This window comes from Chroicocephalus ridibundus, chromosome 1 (genome assembly GCF_963924245.1).
Source record: "Chroicocephalus ridibundus chromosome 1, bChrRid1.1, whole genome shotgun sequence".
Classification (NCBI taxonomy): Eukaryota; Metazoa; Chordata; class Aves; order Charadriiformes; family Laridae; genus Chroicocephalus; species Chroicocephalus ridibundus.
Genome location: NC_086284.1, coordinates 89,624,094 through 89,646,362, shown reverse-complemented (window position 1 = coordinate 89,646,362; position 22,269 = coordinate 89,624,094). Strand labels below are relative to the sequence as shown.

The following is a 22,269-nucleotide window of genomic DNA, read 5'->3' as shown; positions in this document are numbered from 1 at the left end:
CTGAATTGCCTCTTCAGAGTCAAAGCTAATATGATACTCTCTTGGCAGCTGCCACATAACCCGAAGTGTATGTCTTTTCATCTTGTAATGTGTATGTAAGCAAACATGGAAGACATGTTATAATGTATTCACAGGACAAATTCTTACAATGTTTGTAACTTAAAAAAAAATTCCTGTCTGTAGGCCAGCATTTGTTAATCCACTCGTTCCTGAGACCCCTGAGGAAGAAGAAATCTTCAAGCAAGGGGAATGTATGTCGTACTTCCTGGTAGTATGCGCATCTGCCTCAGGTTCAACTTAGTAGCTGGAAGGAAGTAGACTTCAGAAGTTCTGCTTAGAAATGCTCCTAATTTGTTTAAAATCAGATTTTTATTCTGTCTCGTGTCAGTAGTGTAAGAGAGTTTAAAAGCCTGCTATATCACATTCTTGGAAATGCTTTGGCTAAACTGACACGCAAGGGTACTTCTGATGTGCTCTGCACCCCTCCGTGACTTCTCCATTTCCAAGATGCTTGCTCCACTTCAGATCTGAGCGCGGCACACAGGCTTTCCTAACGCTCTGGCTGATTGATTGCCCCCATAGTGGGTCTGCTGGGTGCATCACAGCTCCTTCCCCATCTGGGCACCCATGTTCTTTTTTGGAAAGAAACTGAGAAAAAGAAAGGGGGAGAGCAGGGGAAGGAGCGTGTATCTCCATCTTTTTTTGTTTCAAGCTGGAATTTTAAAGCAGAGAATTAGAGAAACATTAAAGACTGAATAAACTGAACAGGAGGTATTTTAAACTAAAATTTCAATCATTGTGGCATATGGTAATGAATTCTATCATAAATTTACATCTTTGTACCATTGGCAAAACCTGAAGAAGATTGCTTGTTCTGTAGGGTTTCTTGTTTGATACGTTTTTGTGTACTTTGAGGGGAGTACTTAAGTTTTCTGTAGGAGAGGTGGTTGGATGGGTATCACAGTGTATGTATAAAAGATCCTCATCACATTGGTGAGGTAACAGTGAACTTCTGCTTTATTTTTTCTTTCATGCAGTCAGTTCTAAAAGCCAGATTTCTCTTTGAATCTATGGAGCTCTGAAGTTACAGCTTTTAACTTACGGGGGGGAAAGAAAAAAGGAAAGAGACAGCTGATTCTAGGTTAAAATCTCCAGAGCCAAGCCAAATGTTTTTTTTTTTCCTTTGAACTCAAATATGAATATTTTTTTTTTTTATGTTTAGTGAACAAGCTGAAGAGGATTGATTTCAGTACTGCCTCCTTACTGAAAATGGCTCCCACTGCAGAAGAAAGAAACATTGTTCATGACATATTCCTTAATACATTGGACACAAGGCAAGAAGGGGAGGGGGGAGGAGTACTGAAGTCTTAAGAGAGGGAAAAGTAGCGGGCCTTTTGAGTGGTTGCTTGTAAGAGGGTAGTCTGGAATAAATGCATGCTTTTTCTTTTCCTATTTTGCGATTTAAACTCTGGGCCGTTTTATTTGAAACACAGGTACAAAATGTAATACGGTGTCTACACCTCTTAAAAGAGTCTTCTGTCATTCAAGAGCATTAGGTGTGGTAAAAGTGACAGAGTTAGTACAAAGAGCTTTTGAGCAAGCTGTTATGAATAATCTTGAGGAAAAAGGTTAATGATGTTTAGCCAAATAAGGGAATGGTTTTGCAGCCATGTGACTTGCACAGTCTAAGAGTTTTCTGCCATGATATCTTGGAAAAAAACCTGTGAGGGCAGGGATTGGCCATATTTTGACCACGTAATCTTGCAGTTTGTTTTAAATATAATATCTGACAACATTATTTGAGGGAGACTAGTGTTGGTGTACTTCCCTTATACTTGAGATTCGTGCGAAAGTTTCCAGTGCCGCTGGTGATAGAACAATGACATTAGTGCAATGTTGGATTTGAGGATAATGTATAATTTCTTGAACTTACTAACATTACATAATTGTTGTTTTCAAAGCTGTTTACCAAAGTGAGACATACCTTCCCTTAAAATTAGCAGATTTACTTTGTACATCTTCTGTCTGGATTTAAAAACCTCAGACTGTCTGCATGTTTGATGTTGAATTACTCTGTTAACTCATTGTGTGCTTTTAATTCATCTTATGACTTAAAAAACAGAGTAAGGCTTTTCTGGCAAAGTGTGTGCTTTGTGGTTGTGATTTATTTATCTTTTCTTTCGTGTACCTTTCTTGAGTTTTTTCATTCACATAAGCTTGAACATTAGCAGAAGTTTTTGAAAGATTAGGAGTGTAGGCTTATTGCAGTAACAAATCAAAGTATCACTTTAGATAAGGCTTCAAGGTCAGTTAGAACGGCTTTTAGTCATAGCATTTCTGTTTTTTGGTGGTTTATTTTGTTTGTTTGTTTGGGTTTTCTTTGTAGTGTTTGTCTGTATTTGCTATTTGTGCATTTTTGACTTGCGGAATTCTGTTAATGTAGGCTATAAAGTTTATTGTCTCTTCCAAAGGACAGTAAGTTTCCGGAGTCGTAAATTACCACCCAATTCGGTGTGGATGGAAGATGCAAAGCTAAAAGGTCTACAGATTTGCCATCCTCAGGTATTTTGAAAAATATTAATGAATTACAGAAACAGTTATCCATTATTTTGTTTTGGTTCTGCAGTCTTTGCAATGTATTTAGATCTTAGTTTCTTTCACCATTTTTCTATTATCTGTATGGATTGCCACTGCAAAACAGAAGATTTTTAATTACCTTGTTTTCTTACTAGACTATTCATTTTGTGCAAAGAAATTCCTTTGCAAAGTGTTTAAGTTGGGCTTCTGGTTGTTGATGAATTTTGAGTTTTTATCTTATGTTGTCAAATGAGTCAGATGAGCTCCTATTAAGTAAAGTTGCCTCAGCCATTTGAACTTTTGCACATATATTTCAGTAGCGCTTTTTATGCATTCAGATGCTGGGAGTGCCGTTAAATACTGTGAACTGAAGTGCAGACTTCAATACCATGCTTTGAAAAGAATGTATGTAACATAGCAGCTTGATTTTTGTTTCTACATACAGGAACGGAACATCTTCAACAGGATCTTTGGGGGTTTTCTCATGAGAAAAGCATTTGAACTAGGATGGGCAACTGCTTGCAGCTATGGGTGAGTTGTAGACCTATCATACTTACATAATCCAGAGCCCTGTGCACATATACATAGGTTGGGAAGCCAGGCTAACCAACCTAATGACTATCTGAGCAGAAAAGACCTAGGTGTCTAGTAGAATCTTGCACTATTAGCACAGAGCATTGTTTTACTTAGAGCATCTGTTACATTTACAAAGAGATAAGCATCTTGCTCCTTGGAGCTTGGTTTTTAAGCATTACATGTCAAGATAGAAAATACATCCTTTTTCTGTTCTCTTTTATCTTACCAATCTATTGAGATTGACTTTTGAAGATATGTTTTCTTTCTAACCATGTAAAATAGACGTTCGGTCAAATAAATATTGCATATCTTCATTCTGTACTCAATAGGAATGGTTTCTGACCACCTTCTTGTAACTGCTTATGCTTAGAAAGTGTGACTGAGGTCATCACCCAGCAAAGATCTATGTATAAGTTTAATGGAGCACGCATAGCCTGATAGAAAGTGAAGTGTTTTATATCAGTGCTTGGAAAACTGAGGCCTAAGCAATGATGGCATGAAGACTGCCTAGCAAGTGTAAGTCATAAGATAGAATAATGATGCAATAATGTGTCCTTAGAGAGTGTGTATTTTTATGTGTGTGAAAGGTTTCCTCCAGTTATTTTTGTCATGGGTGATGACATAATTCTTTAGCGCTTCCTGTGGCCTGTGTTTAAGAGAGATCTATTTTCTAGTAACCCTTCATTAAAATGCTGGCAATGAAATATTTTAAATTTCTCCAAATACCTTTGTTATTCTTGAGAAGAAATTTCTCTTTTTTCTTGCTCAGGGGTTCCAGACCTTTTATTGTGTCTGTTGACGATATCATGTTTCAGAGGCCAGTTGAGGTTGGATCCTTATTACTGCTCTCTGGACAGGTAAGAGTTGATTTCTTTTTGAAAAGGAGAAAAACTTATCTTTGCTGTAGTCACTCTTAATTGCTGATGATGAGCAGTGCATTATGAGAGTGTATGACTTTTCTTGTTAAACAGTGCAATGAAGTCTGTTACAGTTTTTCAATGCCAGTGATGAATTATGACCTATAACTCTTATCTTGACTACGTAGGTCTGTTACACAGAAAAAAACTACATCCAGGTTCGAGTACACAGTGAGGTTTATGATGCAGATACCAGGGAGCACCACACAACCAATATCTTCCATTTTACGTTTATATCAGAAAATGAGGTCCCACGGGTTGTCCCCAAAACTTACGGAGGCAAGTATCCAATTAATGCGTTGTCATCATAACTCTGTAGACTAGATGGCTTGCTTTCTATTGGAACATTGGTTGTTTTAATAGGCGAACTATTGGCATTTGAATAATTTAGCAGGATTTCATGGCAAACCACATCTATTTTATGCTTTGATGACAGTGTGGCTTGCTTGTAATCTTACCATTCTGTGTATTTGCCCAGCCTTGATACTAAGTTACTAATGTGGTTCTCTCTTTTTCTCCACCTTATTTCAGAGTCCATGCTGTATTTAGATGGGAAGCGACACTTTGCTGCAACCATGAAAGAAATCTGACACACACTGAATGCTGCATCAGCAGTGTAGCAGCATGCTGTCCTGGAGAGAGTTGTCACTAGAGATGGCTAACAGCCAGGTGCTTGCAATACTTAAAAAAAAAAAAAAAAAAAAAAACAACAAAAAAACCCACCACCCCAAACCAAACCCCACAACAAAAAGTACCTTTTTAGTGCTATTTATGTATTTGCATATATTTGGATTTTTATTCTCTGCTACTAGGATTTGTTGAAATCTACTTTTACATGCCAATGCTAGGCAAAAAGGCTGAAAAAAATACCATCTTAAGCTTTAAATAGCTTCTCTTCGTCTGCTTTGAGAGATCTCATTACGACCTTTGCTGTCCTGTCACCATCTGCCTTCTTTCCCTTGGTTGATCTTCTTTGTGTTTCCCTGATAAGGGATAGAGGTTCTATCAGAAAAATAGGTGCAATAAGTAGATGCACACAAACGAAGCCGTTTGACCTACGTTCTTGTGTAAATTAGGTTTAGGGTGGGTTTTTTTGTTTTTTGTTTTTTTTTAACAAGGACACATGCATCTGGGCAGCAGCATAAACTCAGAAGTTACTAGTGTGTGCGCAATATAAAGCAGGTGTTTCCCATCAGCTGGGATTTTACAAGGTTGTTACAGCTTCTGTTTTGGATGGTTTCATGTTCCCTTGGGAGGAAACTAATTTTTACGATGAAATGAGATGGCCAGATGGTCTCTTCTGGCATTCTGTTTGCATACAGCCAGTCCTTGCCAGCTTCTTCTAACTTTGGCATTTTTTTGGCATATAACTGTGAGTTCCTTAGTGAATTATTTTTCATGGCTTGTAGAGTAGAGATCTGATTGGTGAGACTGGATGGGACTGGGAAATGGCATTGTAGAGCAGAACTTTTTGGTTTGTTAGGAATTGGGAGCTGAAAAGGTAAAATACTTCTCAAATGGTAATGGTTATGTTTGATTTGGAGTTAGGGGTCCAGAGAATCTGTGTGGGGCAGCTCCCAATTCAGCTGCTGAATGCTGGGAGGATTTTTATCTCACTGAGGGCTGGTACAGCTAGAGGACAACATCCTCAGGTAGACTATTTGTCCGGTTCCTTGGTAAACCATAATGAGATACGAGTATCGCACAGCTTTAAAAGTTGTCAAGTTTACCTGAAGGACAGAGTAATTCCCCAGCACAGAGGGGACACCACGGTGGGTGTAACTGTGGCATATAAATAACAGGAAGAAAGTACTTGATACTGAAGTGCTTCTAATGTCATGGAGAAACTTTTGATAATCTCCAATATCTGGCAGATAAAGCCCAACATCCTGAAATTAGGAAGGTGAGAGGATGGGAGGCATCAGCTTTTAGCAGTGAGGATGATTAGTCACAAGCACAAAATTGGTGTGCTTTGGTACCTTCAAATCAGGACACCCAAAGAGAAGCGGTTAGGCTCAATGGTAGGTTAAACGGATGAAACATGGTGTCTTAAAATATACAAGAGAATCTGGCGTCTCTGCTAGGTTTAAAATATTTTGGAATCAGGAAGCAGCAAGTAGAAATTATGAGAACTGGCTCAGATGCATGAAACAGGTTGATAAAATAAAGCAACGTGTTGAAATTTTCTTTTTGAGAAATTCACGGTTAGGACCAGCTTCCTTTGGTGATAGGATAGCATGACGTTTACGGCTCCAAACAGCTGATTGCTATTCATGTGAGGAGAGGGAGCATTGCAATAACCAGCCTTTCCTTTCTAGGATTTGGCTGCCTGTGTTTCTAAGTTAGCTAGCTTTCCAGTGGAGGCACCGGGGTGTTGCCTGATCCGGATCAGATTAATGCATTGCAGTGACAGTAAGGTCTTGGTTCCTTACGTAGACTTTCTCTCTTCGGCCACACGCCACTGCTGATCCAGCTGTATGATCTTATAATCTTCTTATTTAGCGGTTAAGATACCGTGGATATGTATTGTATTTTCTGGTTTTCTCCTTTTTAAAACTTTTTGGAAGCTGAATATAGTTAACTGACCACAGAAATAAAGAACTGAAATTCTACCCCAGCTTCTTTCCCCCTCGCTGAATGGGTCGCTGTTGGCTATTAAGAAAATAAGTAGGAAGGCAGGAAGTGGAGGGAGCTATTTCAGAACTATGTCTTACTCCTGACTATCTCCAGGTTTTTATCGTTGACCCAGTGGTCCTACCTGGGTCGCTTTTGTATAACACTTGTAAGTTAAAGGAGTACCAAGTTCTTCCTCTACTGCCTTTTCAGCTGTATTTAAATAGGAATTCATCATAATTTTAAAATTCAGCCTTTGGGAAGGGACTGGAGAGGAGAAAAAGAGGTAACAGATTAGGGAGCAAGGCGTGACATCAAAACGTCTGGACACAGTGAAGAAAATAAATCCCACAAATGAAGATGCTTAGAAGAATTAATGTGTCTTCAAAGTTCATGATAACTTAATCGTGTACCACAATCACAGCAGTTATAGAAATATATGTACAGTCATACAGAAAGTGTGTGTATATATATACATACGTAAAAGATGGAAAATATATATCGTAATAAACAGAAAGACACAGAAATGTGCTCACATATTTTTTACTCTGAGAAGATAACTCCAAATTGTCACCCTCTCTGACAATAGGCTAAATGTATCTTCAAGGGTGTTATTTATGCACATCGCTGTATAGCTTTGTGTGCAAGATAAAACTGTTCTCAGATCTCACATTCAGAATTAAATATTTTAACATAGCAATTAATGTTGAGTTTATATTGTAGCTTAATGACCAACCTGTCACTGCTGTAAGTGACTGTTACCACACAAGCCTAAAGGTTTTGGTATGAAATCTTTTTATTATAGAGAGCCTATCTGTGTAATTGGCTGTGGCTCCATAGTGGGAAGTAAATGTTTCTGTGCCCGTCGTGTCTTGGAATACAGCGAGGAAGTCTAGTAGCTGGATTGCCTGCCCTAACCCTCTCAGTAGTAAATGGTGATATAAAAGGAGATTTCTGTGGGACTGGCTGAGCTCAGTGCCCAAAAAAGCACTTTGTTTTAGATGTTTTTATTTTTCTGTGTTTAAAAAAAAAAAGAAAGTATTAAAATTTTACTCAAACTTATTGTAACAGCTTGTGGTAGTTCTTCTTCAAGTACACACGATTCCTTTGCAGCCATGTCGTGGTGTACAGCATGCTGGGAAGAAGCTTGCTGGAGCTGGTGCAGTGTGGGCCTCTGAGTGAAGGTTTAGTTCAGAAACCCGCTCTATGCTTTCTGCGTGCTTAAGTGGCTTTACTGCATGTTCAGTCCAGCCTTTTGTCTGGTGACAGACTTATTTGATCACTGGTCCTCCTCTGAATGCATTTTTACCTAGGTGTGGGAGAGATTATTTCTTCACGGGCTGGGCACTGGCTAACAGGAAAAAAGGGTAAGTATTCAGCTTTCATGAAAGAGAAACCGAGGTCTCTTTTTGTGGAATGTGTAGTTGGATGATGATACCTGCATAGAAGATGTACTGGAGCACTTGCCCTGACAGCAGGGCATCCTCGTTCCTGCAGGGCTGGAGACACTTCTGGGCATTGGCTGCTCTTTACTCTTCTATCTTCTGCTACGTAGCAGAAATGGGAGATTTCTGGAGGGAGGGGAGCATGGCTCTGGGGACTGGTGCTTGGGGCACTCAGAAAGGACTGTCGCTTCCTGCAGTAGGGACCCATCCTCCAGGCCCTCTGTGTCTTGACAGGCTGGTGAGGAGCCTATGAGGGGGTTGTCTCCAGAAATAAATGCCGCTAAAAGTAAGTTTCTTCTTATTGGCATGGCAAGTAGGCTAGTGCCAGGGCTCTGCACCGCAGAAGAGGCAGGGCTGGCTGCCTGGGGAGGAAGAACTTTCTCAGAGCATCTGGGGGTGGCGGGGCAGCATCTGTGGGTGTTGTTCCGTGAGGCTGGCTTGCTGGAGTACCGGGCCCAGAGGCAGCGGTGGTGTGGTTGTCACAAAAGTTCCTACCCCAGCAAGGTCCTTTCTGCTTGCAGAGGTGGCTTTCACCTGCAGACCTCACTGGTGTATAAAGCATCTCTTCAGCTGCTGAGAGAGCAATTGAGGCATGGGAGAGACTTGCCCGAATCAGCAGTGGAAGCTGAAGGCAGTTTCTTATTGCTAGTAGTTACTTGCTTTGCAGGAGCTCTTTGCTTTTTCTTTTGAAAAGATGAGTTCATGATGTCAGCTCCATGCACCTGCGTTTCACGTGTTTCCGAGAGAGGCCCGTGAATACATCCCAGGGTTTGGGAAACAGAGTTTTGCGAGATTTAATTCTACCACTATTTCAAACTTCAGGTGAAGAGTAGTGGAAAAACAGACCACCATCATTCGTACAGTTACTGCTTTGTGAGAGACCATTGCTGATGGCACTGCCTGGTCTGTTTGAATTCATTTGAGGTTGCCGTGATGTGAATCACCAGTTTCAAACTGGTGGCCGGAAATCAGGTTCTTAGATTCAACTCTCTGCACCAACATTTGAAAGGGTCGTATTCAAGCAGTGCTAAGGATGTGCACTGCAACGTGGACTTCAGTGAAGTTTGCTGGTGGATCTTCTTTCTTTCAGAGGATGATGTTACTTTTATTTGTTTAAAAAAAAAAATAAATCGGATTTTCATTCTGGTCCCGCTTGTGCTAATCTGAAAACTTTGCTTTTACACCTGTGCGTAAGACCTTTCCAACTAAGGCCATGGCAATCCCTAATCCAAATAGTAGGCAGGGATTCGTGATGTGCAGGTGGAAGAGGAGTGGGTTTCTGTACTGCCTCAGCATTTATTATCACTAAGGGGTCAGAATCAACTTCAGCTGTTTAATTGAAACTACCTATATTTTATCTTTGTCAACTGCAGACCATATGTGTTGCTTAGTTTCCCAGAAGTTGTCCTTCAGCTCAGACATATTTTATATGTGCTTAATAGAAGAGGCATATTTAGAGACCAGAACTAGAAGGATGATTGCAGAAATCTGTTAATTGTAACAGAAGGGCAAAGCAAACCTTTAAACTCCTTTGCCTGCTGGATAATCCTGTCTGAGATACTGGCACTACTAGAGTCCGATTTTGAAATTAATTTTTTCTTGATGGTTTTGCTGGAAGATCTCAAACCCACCACACGCTGATCATATAATACAAAGAATTAGACAGCCATGTGCACCTCTGAAATAGCTATCGCAGCATCGTCCTTAAAGTTGCGTTATCAATTCATTACTATTTCACTGCACTTATCAGGTGTGTATATAGTACGTGTGTGAAGGTCCAAGAGCATGATTCTTCCACAAAATGTCAGTTTGGAATAGGGCCTTATCCTTTGAAGAGGTTTACTTGCTCTGTTCATGTATAGTTTCTAGTCCTGCTTTCTGTTGTTCCTTCCTTGACTTCTCCCTGCAGCTGGGGGAACAGCCACCCGAGGAAGCTCTGTACTGCCTGGAGCTGCTCATCAGGCTGTTATGGGCTGTTATGTGACGGAAGGTAGCACAAAAATCAGCTGATGCCATTAAATGGTGCATGTTATCCCAGGGTATGCTGAAAGGAAGTTCTCAATAGTCGAGCAAGAGGAAGGCAGTAGCTTTAGTAGGTAGCGATAAGGCAGATCCTCAGCTTGCCCTTTGTCTTGCGTGTCTGCAAATCCTTGTGATCACAGACTTCAGCGTTTCACCCTCCCTACCGCATTTCCAGTGTTGTTATTCTATTGAGGGATCTGATCTTCTGTCCTTCAGTTTCCCTTTTTCCTGGAGGCAGCGTGTAACTGAGAATATGCCTTTGTTTCTGCCTCTCCCCCTTTCTCTAAGTCCCACTTCTCTCCCCCAAATACCAGCACTTTTGCATTTTTGTTTCCCAGTCTTTTCCTTCCTGAACTTCCCTCCCAGCATATCCAAATCTCTGTAAAACCCCATTCTCTCTTGCCATAGAAATAATCTTTCATTTCAACTATGTAATGTGACATAGCGACTCGGGTCTTTGCTTAAGGACTATTTCCCTCGGACTTTTTATTCCTATTGAACTGCTAAAAAAAAATAAATAATTCCGTAGCCCATTCCCTGCCACATGCATGTAGAGGGCTGGGGCCTTCACATTTGGCAGAGTTACAGTGCTGTGGACCTAAATCCGCACTGTTCAAAGCCTGCAGATAGGCCTCAGTTTTCTTCAGTCAGTAAGTGTTCGTCCTGTTTTCTTTTCTTGGCTCAGGATTTGCACAGCTTTCGACATCTGCTTTTGTTTGATGTGTGTGCTACAGCAATACCACCTGTGGTTTTGTTGCTTTAACTTGCTACTTGCCTGGCTCCGCAAGGAATGGTGGGCTGGATGGAGCGTGTTCAGCATGCAGGTCGTAACTCATCTCTGGCTTTATCGCACCTCCTCTGCTGGCTTAGTATCAGAGGTTTTTGCTGTTGGGGCGAGTGTTAGGTGTCAGAGTGAGCTGGCCAGAGAGGCTGAAGAAGAGGGCACACGCGCTATTTCTAAGGCAGACAGGAGCGTTAGGTTTGTTTTGTGCCTTGGGCTGTTTCTGGATATCCATGTAATAGCTGGGCCTCTGTTTGTCACGCTGCAGTTCCTTGGAGTTATTTGAATGTTCTCGCTGTTGATGTTTTTGGTGTTCCAGAGTTGATAAAGGCTGTAAACAAAACCCTGAGTAAAATTCAAGCAGATGATTTACAGCCTAGCAGTGTGAGAAACCGCCTCTCTACCTGCTGCCCTCTGGTCACATGGGCTGGAGCAGCACATTACCAGCCTCTGGCATTTGGCGTTGGTCCCGCTGTGCCTCTGTTCCCCTCTGGATGGGATCAGCTCTTCCTTTCTCCAGTCCTTGAAGGGACCAGGGCGATTGCACTTGGTGGAGTTCTGCTTGCTCTGGCTACGGTTCCCTCCGTCCCAGGCATGTGCTTAGGTGTTCTTCGCATCAGAGCTGAAGCAAAAGTCAAGCAGCCGCCTCTCTTTTCTGTCTGCAGTGACTAATCCGGAGAGCTGCTCAATATTCACCAACCTCTAGAAAATCAGGTAACTTTACAGTGAGGATGCAACTGCTGGTCTCGTTCTGCAGCACGGTACTGTACTGGAGTGTCTGTGCACAGGGAAGGGAATTGTATGGCCTGGTGGGGGAAGGGGAAATGAGCTCTCACAAGTGAGGGATCCAACCAAGAGCAATAACATAGCTGTGCTGGACTGGAGCAGGGAGGAAGCCGCCTCTGGGGCCTTTCCAAGGATGACCCTGGTGAAGGGCTGACACTGACTACAGGCGCTATTCTTCCAGTTGCACAAACTCTAGAACACCACGTTAAAAAGAGGGAGAGGCGGGAAGGAGCAAGAGAAGATATTCCTATGAGAGAGATCTCCAGTGCTCACAAGTACAAAGTATGTCTTATGTGGAGATGTTCTTTTCCCTTGACAGAAGAAATGCACGTACATGAGCCACCAGAGTTTCTGATGGTCACTGGACGTGTCAATACTTGGGCTCTTGGGAAAGACTACAATTACTCCCTTCAAACTAGGAGTCACAGTTAATAAGTAGAGTAGCACAGGACACTAACCACTATGTACATATATTAACAGTGTGGGGCCATGGAAAAATTCAGACCCTGTGAAATGGAATCGATCTTATCAGCACATACACTACAAATACGAGCATGGAAAAAACTACCGGTTCAGCTCTTGAACCCCATGAACTGACATAGCTGTATTTTTTTCAGTGAAGTTGTACCGATTTATGTAGCATAGGATATGTTCTTAGTAGTTTAAAAATGTTTTCCAGCTTTGGACAGACTGGAAATTTAATTCAGCAGCTGTAACTTGTTTCTGGCTTTTGGGTTAGGTGCTATTGCCTGCAGACTACAGACTAATGTACCGTAACCAAGTGGCTCTTTTCTATCTGTAGCTCCCAGAATATGACCAAGCAGACAAGATTTTTGCAGAAATTAAGTAATCTCTCAATAGCAAAAGTCACGAATCTAAGCCTGAGATGCTGAGAGGAGTAAACTTTGGGAAAACCAAGCGTCTAAACAAGGTTTACAAGGAAAATGTGTTATTTCACAAGAATATTCTCTGATAACTAATAAGGTACCTGTGCTTCACACAGGTTAGAGTCCTGTTTAAGCAAAAAGACCTTTAATGGTCTACCGCAGTTACATATTAGTCAAACTCATGAAAGTAACAAAATTAATGAAATTTTATTGGCAAAAATCAAGTTGAATGTGACCTATGTAATTCAGCAGAAGCAAACCTCAGTTTAGTTTATCAAAATACTTCAGTTTTCCAGCTGGATCTGGAATTATCTGTGCAAGAAAGAAAATGAAAATGTTATTCTAAAAACAAAACCACGCAAATGCAATAAACTATAAACCCAGCACGGCATAGTATTTCATAATATGATGCCAACCCACAAGCAACACCCAGGGGTAATTTATCAGTTGACTTGCTACTAGATTACTGTTTACCTCTAAAGATACCTAACAGCAGTAGCAGAAAGATTTAACTAATTGGCGGAAGAGAGAGTGCAGCCCACCAAAGGAAGACTTTTGACAGCTGGGAGCACATATGGCTATGTTGCTTGCCCCAAAAGCAAGATACTTTAATAAATTAGTGTCTGTAATTAAGACAAATCTTTGAATTTACTTACAGTTCTTCCCTTGGCCACCACACTCTCATGGCTTCCTCTGGTTTGATCTAATTAAATCAAACACATTTAGAAGGTGTGGCTACATCTTCGAGAAAGTCTTTTTGAACTACTTTGCTATTTAAATTATCTGCATCTTTTGCAGAGAGGAGGAAGAGAATGCTTATGTATTGTTTTAGGTCTTTAAATTGGTAGTATTTGAGCTGTTAACCTCAATATTTTAAGACTGTTTTTTAGAAAATATGTTCATGTCACATTATTTAGGTAATCCATGGTTATGGACGGCAGAACTTTTCAGTGCCAAAATAGTCCATTAGGCCAGCCAGCCCTCTTTCATTTTACAGTCTTAATATCCAGCTTCCCCCACTAAGACACCCTCCTGCTGGCTTGAAAGAGGTGACTCCTAGCCTCCAGTCATCCTGGGAAGCTTTCACATCCAGCAAAGAAACATCGTTTAACATTCCGCTGTTTTTACTATCAATTACAGTGCTCGCTACTCTGCTTAGAGGCTGCTGGGACCTGTGTTTTGTTGAGCCAGCTCTTCAACAACAACGCTCTGTCATCACCAGATGGTTGAGAAGAAAGCCACATGCTCAAATAAATGGCAGTGATCTCATCTGAACTAGGCAGCTCAGGCCTCTAGTGAAAGTTTCATTATTCCGCTGAGGCTTGATCCAAGCCCAGAGAACACAAACAAGTTCAGTGGGTGTTTATCTGAACCCTGGCTCTTCTGCTGGTAGTCACATGTAGGGGAGTAGTAACAAAGGAGAAAGAGCTACTGCGCAGCAAAGCAGTGCTCTCTGCTGGAGGTCTGATAGTGGCACACTGGCTCTGTCAGGTACTACAGCAGCCTGGGGACTTGTCCCTTTCTTTTTTGTGTAGCGTCTAGGATCCACAGTAAGACTTGACAGAGCCAAGAATTTATATGAACAAATAACTGAGAAGATAGGACAAACTCAAGACTTGTTTCCAACTTCCTCTCATCAGGTGTTAACAGGAAAAAAAGTTCTTGATCACGAACTCATTGCTGCTCAAGAGAGTTTTGTTCATACGCAGGGAATTCAAAACAACTGGAGTATGTCTAGTGTGAGGGAAATGAGCTCCTAATGAAATCACTAGTAATCCAAAAGCTGCAACTACAATAATGCAAGTTTACTCATATCATTTCATTGAAAGTTGCAAAGATTTTGGATTTTGCTTTAGTGGAAATGGTAACTGAGTGTTTTTTAGTAGTACGTGCATTTAAATAGAGTGACTTACTGTTTCACTGCCAGGTTTCCAACCAGCAGGGCAAACTGGAAAAAAAGAAAAAAAGGACAAAGTTAGTAAAAAGTATTTTTTACACACGCTTACTTTTGTGAACTTAATATTCTCTTTCTGAACTTGAAGCGAAGCAGCACACAAGTGTCACATGTAAATATCTGCAACTATTATATATACAGGTTTTTTTATACATGGGATGGTGTCATAACATTTTATGCCTGATACCACCTATCATTTCATTCACTGCACGAGGCCAGTCTCTAATGCTACTGAGTACTTTTATTCCAAAAAACTACAAAAACAGCTTCTGGTTTAAGTAAAACAATCTTCAACATGAAAGTATTTAAAAGAGAGAGCACCTTCTCCATGTTTGTCAGTGTATTGGAATGCTTGTACTAAACGAAGCGTTTCATCCACTGATCTCCCGACAGGAAGGTCGTTCATCGTGATCTGTCGAAGGATCCTCTTATCATCAATAATGAAAAGGCCTCTGTGAAAAAAAATGTTTGGTGTGCATGTTAGTAAAGAGAACTAATTGCACTAATAGTGTCCGCTATTTTATGTCTGCTGGATGGGAGGAATTTGATCTCTGCAAACAACAGGTATCTCTGATACCCACCACCTTAGAATACCAATTATAATACTAAGACTAGAACTAACCTACCATTCTTTACCTGCGGTATCAGATGACATGAGCTGAGGGTAAGTTAAAACCAGAAAAGGATACTTCTCTGCAGAACATAAAACTAAGCTTTGAGAGGCCCTGCCAGGGCAGGTTGCAGATGCTGTGCTGTTACAGGGATCCCAAAAGCAACTAATCACGTTTATGAAAGATGTATCTCTTGAGGCCATTAGTTACTCTTAGTCTTGCCCCCACTTGGACTTGGGAGGTCCCTGAGCAACGGCAATTCCGGTGAATTCTGCATGTTTGCTCTGCCCTAGGCATCTGCTGATGACTGCTGTAAATAGGATGTTAACCTCCACCCCTGTTCTGCCTTATTATGACTTTTTTTTGTGTTCTTCAATATTTATTTTGTGTCTTGGCATGAATCCCCAAGTAAAAACTGCTCTCAAAAAAATTTCAAATGCTTCTTTAGATATAAAGTATTACCCCAGCAAAAAAAAAAAAACCACAAAAAAAAGAACCATAACTAAGTAAAATACCTGAGTGTGTGCCCTTGATCTTCCAGATATACTCCATAATCCTTTGAAATTTGGTGCGTCAAATCTGAAAGAAGTGGAATCTTCATAGGTCCGAGTCCTCCTTGTTTTCGAGGAGTATTAATCCTTTGAAAGAAATGAGATACGGATGTATGTCTCAAAGACTCATATTCCCTCCACAAACTTACAAGTCACAAACCAGAAGAGTACGGACAGAAGGATTTAGTGCAAGCGATGGTTTTTTTGTTCTGCACGCAAGGGAGATGAATGCTATTAATGGCTGGAGCAAAATGTTCAGTAGATCTTTTGCAGTTTTTGGCCACATCCATTAATAATGACCTCTTTCTTATCAGTCTTATTTGCTTTATACCAATGTGCTCATGAATTGGGACAGTGTGATGCATTTACAGATACTTGCATCCTTAGCTCTTTTTTTTTATTTATTTGTGGTATTTTTTGGACTGACACGTGATATATTTTGAGCAAGACACGTTAAACAAGCTTCAAAGATAAAGGCAGTTTCACACACTAAGGTTAAAAATTTTTACCACTGAAAAATATGTTAAAGATTTGTATCAATAGCATCACACTTTTACACATTACGTTATACCTACACAGGCTAAAAATCTGGGGATACAGTTCTTCAGCTAAGATGGACCCATGAATAATTTTTAGTGAAAGACAAGTATAAGATACATACCATGCTAAGTGAGTGAACTTTGAGTCCACAGAACACGCTACTACTTCGGTATTTATTGCTCTGAATTCTTCAATTCTGTCACTAAAGGCAATTATCTCAGTTGGACATACAAATGTGCTAGAAAATTTAAGACAAGACAAAGTCAAAATTTCATGAAACATCCAGTAAGTTCTCTGTTTAACTTAAAACTGTGGATTTATCATAAATGATTTCAGCTTTTACTTAATTTTTATTGCTTCTTCAAGTATTTAACTGAACTGCTGCCTGACAAATCTTCCAGCCTCAGACTCTAGCTTAGTTACAAACTGTTTATTACTGAAGAAGATTATAAACCTACAGTTGGATTACAGTCTGGATACAAGTGTCAGTTGGATTACAGTCTGGATACAAGTGTTTTTACACTTACTTTCTTTTAGACTTTATGAATATCAAGTGGCTGAATTTAACCACAATATGCCGCTTTTTTCAGAGGAGCATACTATAATTCGTTGTTACCATGCGTGTCTACAAATTTTAACTATTTTGACTTGAACCTTTTCCACTACAGAAGAAATAAAGTGGTAAAGATCACAATGTCTAGGGCCTTGAAGCTAAGGGCAAAGAGCAATACTATCTCCTTTATAATACTAAGGTAGTTATGCATCTCTGTCCTCTTTTCTTCATTTTATGGAAAAGAGTAGGATTGTCTAGTAGAAAGCAGAGATGTTTTCACTCAACCAGTGAAGTTACTGCGTTCCAAATAAAGGAAGGTAATGACAAGTGTTCTAGGATGTTATGGGATGAGCTTAAAGGCCATCTGTTAGATACACTACATGCACTTCAGCAGCAGTGATTTACAGCATCATACAGAAGGTAAAGGTTACCTGACTGGGGACTACAGACTGAGAGGTATTTTTTTTGTGCGGAGACACAAATTAGTGGACACACTTATTACGACAAAGACTGTGTTACAATTTTACCAATGCATGATGAAAACACAAATGCAAAGAATATATTTTCTTCTGTTGCTCCTTTCTTCTCCTCCAAACCCTTACCAAACAAAAAACAAGACCTCAAAAAAAGAGAAAAATTAATGAATTATGAGTCTAGTGTAGCTGCACTAAGTCTTGGTATGTCTACAGTGGTCTTACTTACAAGTCAAGAGGATAGAAGAAGAAGACAAGATATTTCCCCTCATAATCTGTTAATTTCAGCTCTTTAAACTCTCCATTAATGACTGCTGTTCCTTCCCAGTAAGGTGCTGGCTTGGAGACTGAAATAGAAAGGACGTTCAATTAGAAGTCAGAATACAAAGCACGTGTTCAAACAAAGCTGTTCATTAGCTAGCCGGTGTGCAAGGGTAACTGTTCTTCCTTTTGCTTGAAAAACAACCTACTGCACAGTTCAAAAAATGAAACTTCCTTACCACTTTAAAAAGTTCACAGTAGGCAGAGGTTACAGGATGAGGAAGAAAGGTAGGTTTCAGTACGCATGTAAAGTAAATAATTTTACCAACTTGTGCTTATAACATGAGCCCTCTGAATTGCTGATAATCAAGGCCACACAATCCTTATCTGGGCATGTCGAAACAAACCACGTGTACACTACCAGCTCATGGCAGAACATCTGTTAGCCTGAACGAGAACCTGTTTAAGATTTCGGAACCCCCACTATTCTGTTATGAACAGCTGTTGTGAACCAGAAGCACAAGATGGTTGAAAATCATATTGTTACTTCTTAGCCATGGAAAACTAGTTGGAATTCAAGTCCACAAAAAATACATGCTACAAGACATTTAGAGACAAATGCCTAAAAATGCAGTGTATATTTATTTATTTATATACATATTTTTATATATATATTTATTTATAATTACAACTCCTAAGCAAATTGTAACTTGAACATAGTTGTGTTTTTTTTCTTTTAAATCCAATTAAAATGCACGAAACGATGTACTATTCCTATCAAAAGGGATTAACTTTGAATTTGAAATACTAAAAATCATTTTGCCAGGTGCTATTTTCATAGTACTGTGAATTCGCAGACAAAGAACAGGGTATGCTGGAGATACAAGGTGACCTAAATACACTTGTGATGTCAAGGACATGGACATACAGCTCCAGGAAATAAGGGAAATGCTGCTGAGAAAGATATATGGAATCTTAATTATTATCTGGATGATGACTACGTCGTTGGGCTATCCTTAAGACAACCCTCATCTGTAAAATATAGTTAGTAAGGATGCACAACAAGGGCCTCAAAAAATACCCCAAATCATCAGACAGATCGTGCCCCTGAGCGGGAAGGCAGTCTGCTTTGGTTTCACTTGATCTAACCCTCAAGGGACGCAGCAATACAAGCACAGAGAGGCAGGAGGTGTGACCAATAATTTCAGTTTACGTTTTTTGACAAAATGCTCTTCTTCCTCTCAAGACTTCTGCAGAATTCTTTCTAATCAGATTTCAAGAGCTAGACTTCCAACATTTTTTTACTGAGTCTTTGCAGGTATGGGACAATTTTCAAGTGAAAGCAAGGATTAAGGATCATTTCGAGCTTTCCGAAATTTTTCAAATATGTTGCTCTTCACAAAATAGCGTCACCCCAATGCTAATCTCTTTGTAGCAAAACTTTCTCTTCAACTGACCTTCAGATTAGGAGGGAGAAGGAAAAGAAATTAAATAAAATACATTGTGTCTTGACCCCTTTCTAAATTAAGGTGAGGTTTTTTTGTTTAAAAACACTTGTCTGGAATGCTATAATAATCTACCTTACAAAGGGAGGAAAAACCAAACAGTATTGGTTACAAATATCTTGTCTGGTTTTCCATTCTTTTGATAGCATCTGTTTGCAAATGTTTAAAATGGAAGCCATACCCTGGCTTGGCAAAGGAAAAGGATTTAAAGCTGCAAATTCTCACAGCGAAGATGGTTTCTACACGGCTTCTCTCCATTCTCTGTTCTGCAGGACGGGACCTGAACAGCTGCCCCTCAACATCTCACTGCGACTCAATTAAAATGTTTGCACCGAAGTCTGTTATGAAGTATTTAAATCACAAGAGAGCACAGGCACGAAAGCAAGTGATGAGGCAAGCCCAGTAAAAACTGGTAGAACGTTAGGAGAGGTGACCGTTCGGTTATTTCTAACCACAGTGCGAGCACAGAACGCTTCTGTGTATTGTTGAAAGCATTTCCCTTAGCTCTTGTGCTGTTTCGGGATCCACAGCCCTTGCTGAATGTCTGTGACACGCTGAACTCGCCGCCCATTTACCACGACGAAGCCGCAGCTCTGGAAGGGGCACGGTGGGCCTCCCTCCCGAGCCCCGCCCGGGGATGCAGCACGCCCGCTGCTGCCGCCCGAAGCCACTTTCCCGGAGGGATAGCATCCGGGAGCCGCCGCTGCCGCTTCCTCGGGGACACCCGCGACCGAACCGCCACGGTCAGCCCGCGGAGGGGCCGCGCCGGGCCGGGGGCTGCTCTCGCCGGGAACCCCGGCACGGCCGCAAGCCGACCCGGCCGCCCGCTGGGCCTGACGTGGCGCTGCCCGCCGCTCTCCCGCTCCGCGCACGGGGAGACCGCCGCCCCCCGCCCGCCCCGCGGCCGTTAACGGCCCCGCGGCCACTAACCGCCACATGGCCGTTAACCGCCCCCCTCCCTCCCCCTCAGCGCGGCGCCAGCAGAGGCGCATTGCGGTCACCCCCCCACCGCTCCCACGGCGGCAGCGCGAACGCGGGGCGCCCGCCCGGTATCCCCCGCCCGCCGCGAGGGCCTCGCCGCTCCTCTCCCCGCTCCCTCGGCAGCCCCAGCCCCGCCCGGCACCTACTCTTGGCCTGGCTGAGGTGGAGCGAGTGATCGGAGACGGGCACACGAGCCGCCTCCCCGGGGTAGACCTCACCCCCGGCGTAGTAATGGCACTGTTCATCCCCCCGCTGCCGCCCCGGCCGCGGCTCCTCCGCCGCCGCCTCGCCTCCCAGCGCCAGCACCACCAGCAGCAACAGCGGCGCGGAGCGCCGGGCCCTCGCCCCGCCGCCCGCTCGCAGCCACCGCCGCGCCGCCTCCATGGCCCGCCGAGCGAGTGCACGTCCCCGCGGCGGAGGGGCGGCGGCGGGGCGGAGCTTGTCCGGTCCGCTCGCACAGGCTGCCGGCCGCAAGGCCAGTCTCCCGCCGCCCTCCCTGGGGCAGGTCACCGCGGCCCGCTGCGGTGTGTGCACTCTCCCCCGCACCCGGCACCGACAGCCCCGGCCTTTCGGTCGGTCAGGGCGCTGCCTGCCGCCTGGGCCCGGGCAAGTGCTGGCCGGGCTGTGGCCTCCTGCGCCAGCCCCCTCCAGCCTGTCCCCTTTGTAAGCCCCGTAGGAAATGGTGAATTATGTACGCGTGTGGAGAAATAGAGAAAAGCAGAACGGATGTGCGTGTGGGGGGAGAGCGTGTGTGTGCTCCGGTGCGTGTGGGTGCAGAAGGACGCTGCCCATACGGGAGATCTGCCACCTGGTATCTTTCCTGTCTGTGGCAGCACAGGCTCCACGGGCATTTCATCCCTCGCGGTCATACCAAGGGCCCCGCGAGCGTGCTGGCCAAGTGAACGCAGGACATGTGAGAAAGCGTACTGCCTGAGGTCTCAAGCCTTGACTTGCTGCCAGCAATTTCCATGTAGTGCGTGCACGTGGTGGCTGCGTTAGGAGTGTGGTTAAACTGAAATGAGACTGCTAAGTGCCTTTTAATTCATAGAATCATAGAATGAGTTGGGTTGGAAGAGAGCTTTTAACGGTCATCTAGTCCAACCCCAGTGCAATCAGCAGGGACTCCTTCAACTACATCAGGTTGCTCGACCTGACCTTGAATGTTTCCAGAGATGGAGCATCTACCACCTCTCTGGGAAACCTGTGCCAGTGTTTCACCACCTCATCATAAATAAATTTCTTCCTTGTATCTAGTCTGAATCTACCCTCTTTTAATTTAAAGCCATTACCCCTGTCCTGCTAAAAAGTCTGGCCCCACCTTTCTTGTAAGTGCACTCAGGTACTGAAAGGCCACTCTAAGGTGTCACCAGAGCCTTCTCTTCTCCAGGCTGAACAACTCTCTCAGCCTATCCCTGTCGGAGAGGTGCTCCAGCCCTCTGATTGTTTTTGTGGCCCAGATGTCTTGGTTCAGATTTGCCTTGTGACAGATCATTTTGCTCCATGCTGAGTAGATTGTGGTTCTATTACAACAGTTACATATTTGTCACACGCAAGCGTAGCTAGAAGGTAATTCATCAGTGCATTTAACAACAAGCAAGATTCTGAAGACAGTAAGTAGGCTGTGACAAGCAGTAGGTAAGGCTTTGTAGCACAATGGCCATCAGTCTGGACAAACTAAGTTACACTAGGCGTAACTATTTGACTGGAACAGTTCAGGTCGTCTGTCAGTCTATCAGTCAAATTGTAATCAGGAGCCTTAAAAATTGTGAGAGAGCTGGAGCTATCCCTATCAAAAGTGGGACATCATTGACCTTTTGCGCTTGGAGCACTGTGGATACCAAAGTCTGGGAAAGCTGGTGGTTCAATAAAAAGTTTACCCCTGACTGATGGTGTCAGGCTCTTAACAGGGGAACATCTGTATCGCATCCTATCTCTGCAGTTGATTTATGATAAATGTACCTTCAGGAAGGTGCAGTACCCGTGCCAGAATGGACAGTACAATTCCTCTCATTTAAAAGTGATCCAGAACAGGTATGTAAAGAGCAGAGCAAAAAGGAAATGCTCAGGGCTGTTTTCAAAGAATATAGGCTCTGTAAAACAAAAAAGGGATTAGCAAGGCACCTACCATTATATATTGCGTCTTGAACAAATTCTACTATTTTTCTGGTTTCCTACAACAGAATCCACTCTTTAAAAAGATATTTCACGAAATTAAATTCATGGAAGTGGGACAAAC

The 22,269-nt window shown here is 42.4% G+C and overlaps 2 protein-coding genes across 9 annotated transcripts in view; one reads left to right on the top strand and one right to left on the bottom strand.

The window, feature by feature from the left end:
• ACOT9 (acyl-CoA thioesterase 9) overlaps positions 1-13,861 on the top strand; it is a 31,227-nt gene extending 17,366 nt beyond the window's left edge. For 5 of the 7 annotated variants that reach the window (XM_063343172.1, XM_063343152.1, XM_063343162.1 and 2 more), the window contains 7 exons: positions 184-251; positions 1,223-1,334; positions 2,472-2,562; positions 3,023-3,108; positions 3,923-4,010; positions 4,199-4,349; positions 4,602-7,734. In XM_063343172.1, coding sequence (XP_063199242.1) covers positions 184-251; positions 1,223-1,334; positions 2,472-2,562; positions 3,023-3,108; positions 3,923-4,010; positions 4,199-4,349; positions 4,602-4,660 — 655 coding nt within the window. In that variant the 3' untranslated portion in view covers positions 4,661-7,734. Of the gene's footprint in view, positions 1-183; positions 252-1,222; positions 1,335-2,471; positions 2,563-3,022; positions 3,109-3,922; positions 4,011-4,198; positions 4,350-4,601; positions 7,735-11,596; positions 12,864-13,744 lie in introns of those variants that run through there. The other 2 variants (XR_010072171.1, XR_010072170.1) reach the window with 2 other exon arrangements.
• PRDX4 (peroxiredoxin 4) lies at positions 12,789-20,470 on the bottom strand. Of its 2 annotated transcripts, XM_063343194.1 has the most exons (8): positions 20,180-20,470; positions 17,516-17,633; positions 16,382-16,498; positions 15,685-15,807; positions 14,880-15,010; positions 14,518-14,552; positions 13,261-13,307; positions 12,789-12,916 (listed from the first exon to the last, which is right to left on the bottom strand). In XM_063343194.1, exons 1-8 carry the CDS (start codon positions 20,415-20,417, stop codon positions 12,913-12,915), a joined length of 813 nt encoding a protein of 270 aa, XP_063199264.1. In that variant the 5' UTR covers positions 20,418-20,470; the 3' UTR covers positions 12,789-12,912. The 2 variants fall into 2 exon arrangements, with proteins under 2 accessions (XP_063199264.1, XP_063199256.1); XM_063343186.1 differs by lacking the exon at positions 13,261-13,307 and having other exon boundaries at positions 20,180-20,469.
• Between the last annotated feature and the right edge of the window lie 1,799 nt (positions 20,471-22,269).

What these genes read in the sequence shown, in the direction of transcription:
- PRDX4 (XM_063343194.1), bottom strand. Translation starts at nt 20,417, where the DNA reads ATGGAGGCGGCGCGGCGGTGGCTGCGAGCGGGCGGCGGGGCGAGGGCC. An exon ending in AAGTTCACTCACTTAGCATG is followed by an intron (nt 15,808 to 16,381) that starts GTATGTATCTTA and finishes TTTCTTTCAAAG; the next exon opens with GATTAATACTCCTCGAAAAC. An exon ending in CACTGACAAACATGGAGAAG is followed by an intron (nt 14,553 to 14,879) that starts GTGCTCTCTCTT and finishes CTTTTTTTCCAG; the next exon opens with TTTGCCCTGCTGGTTGGAAA.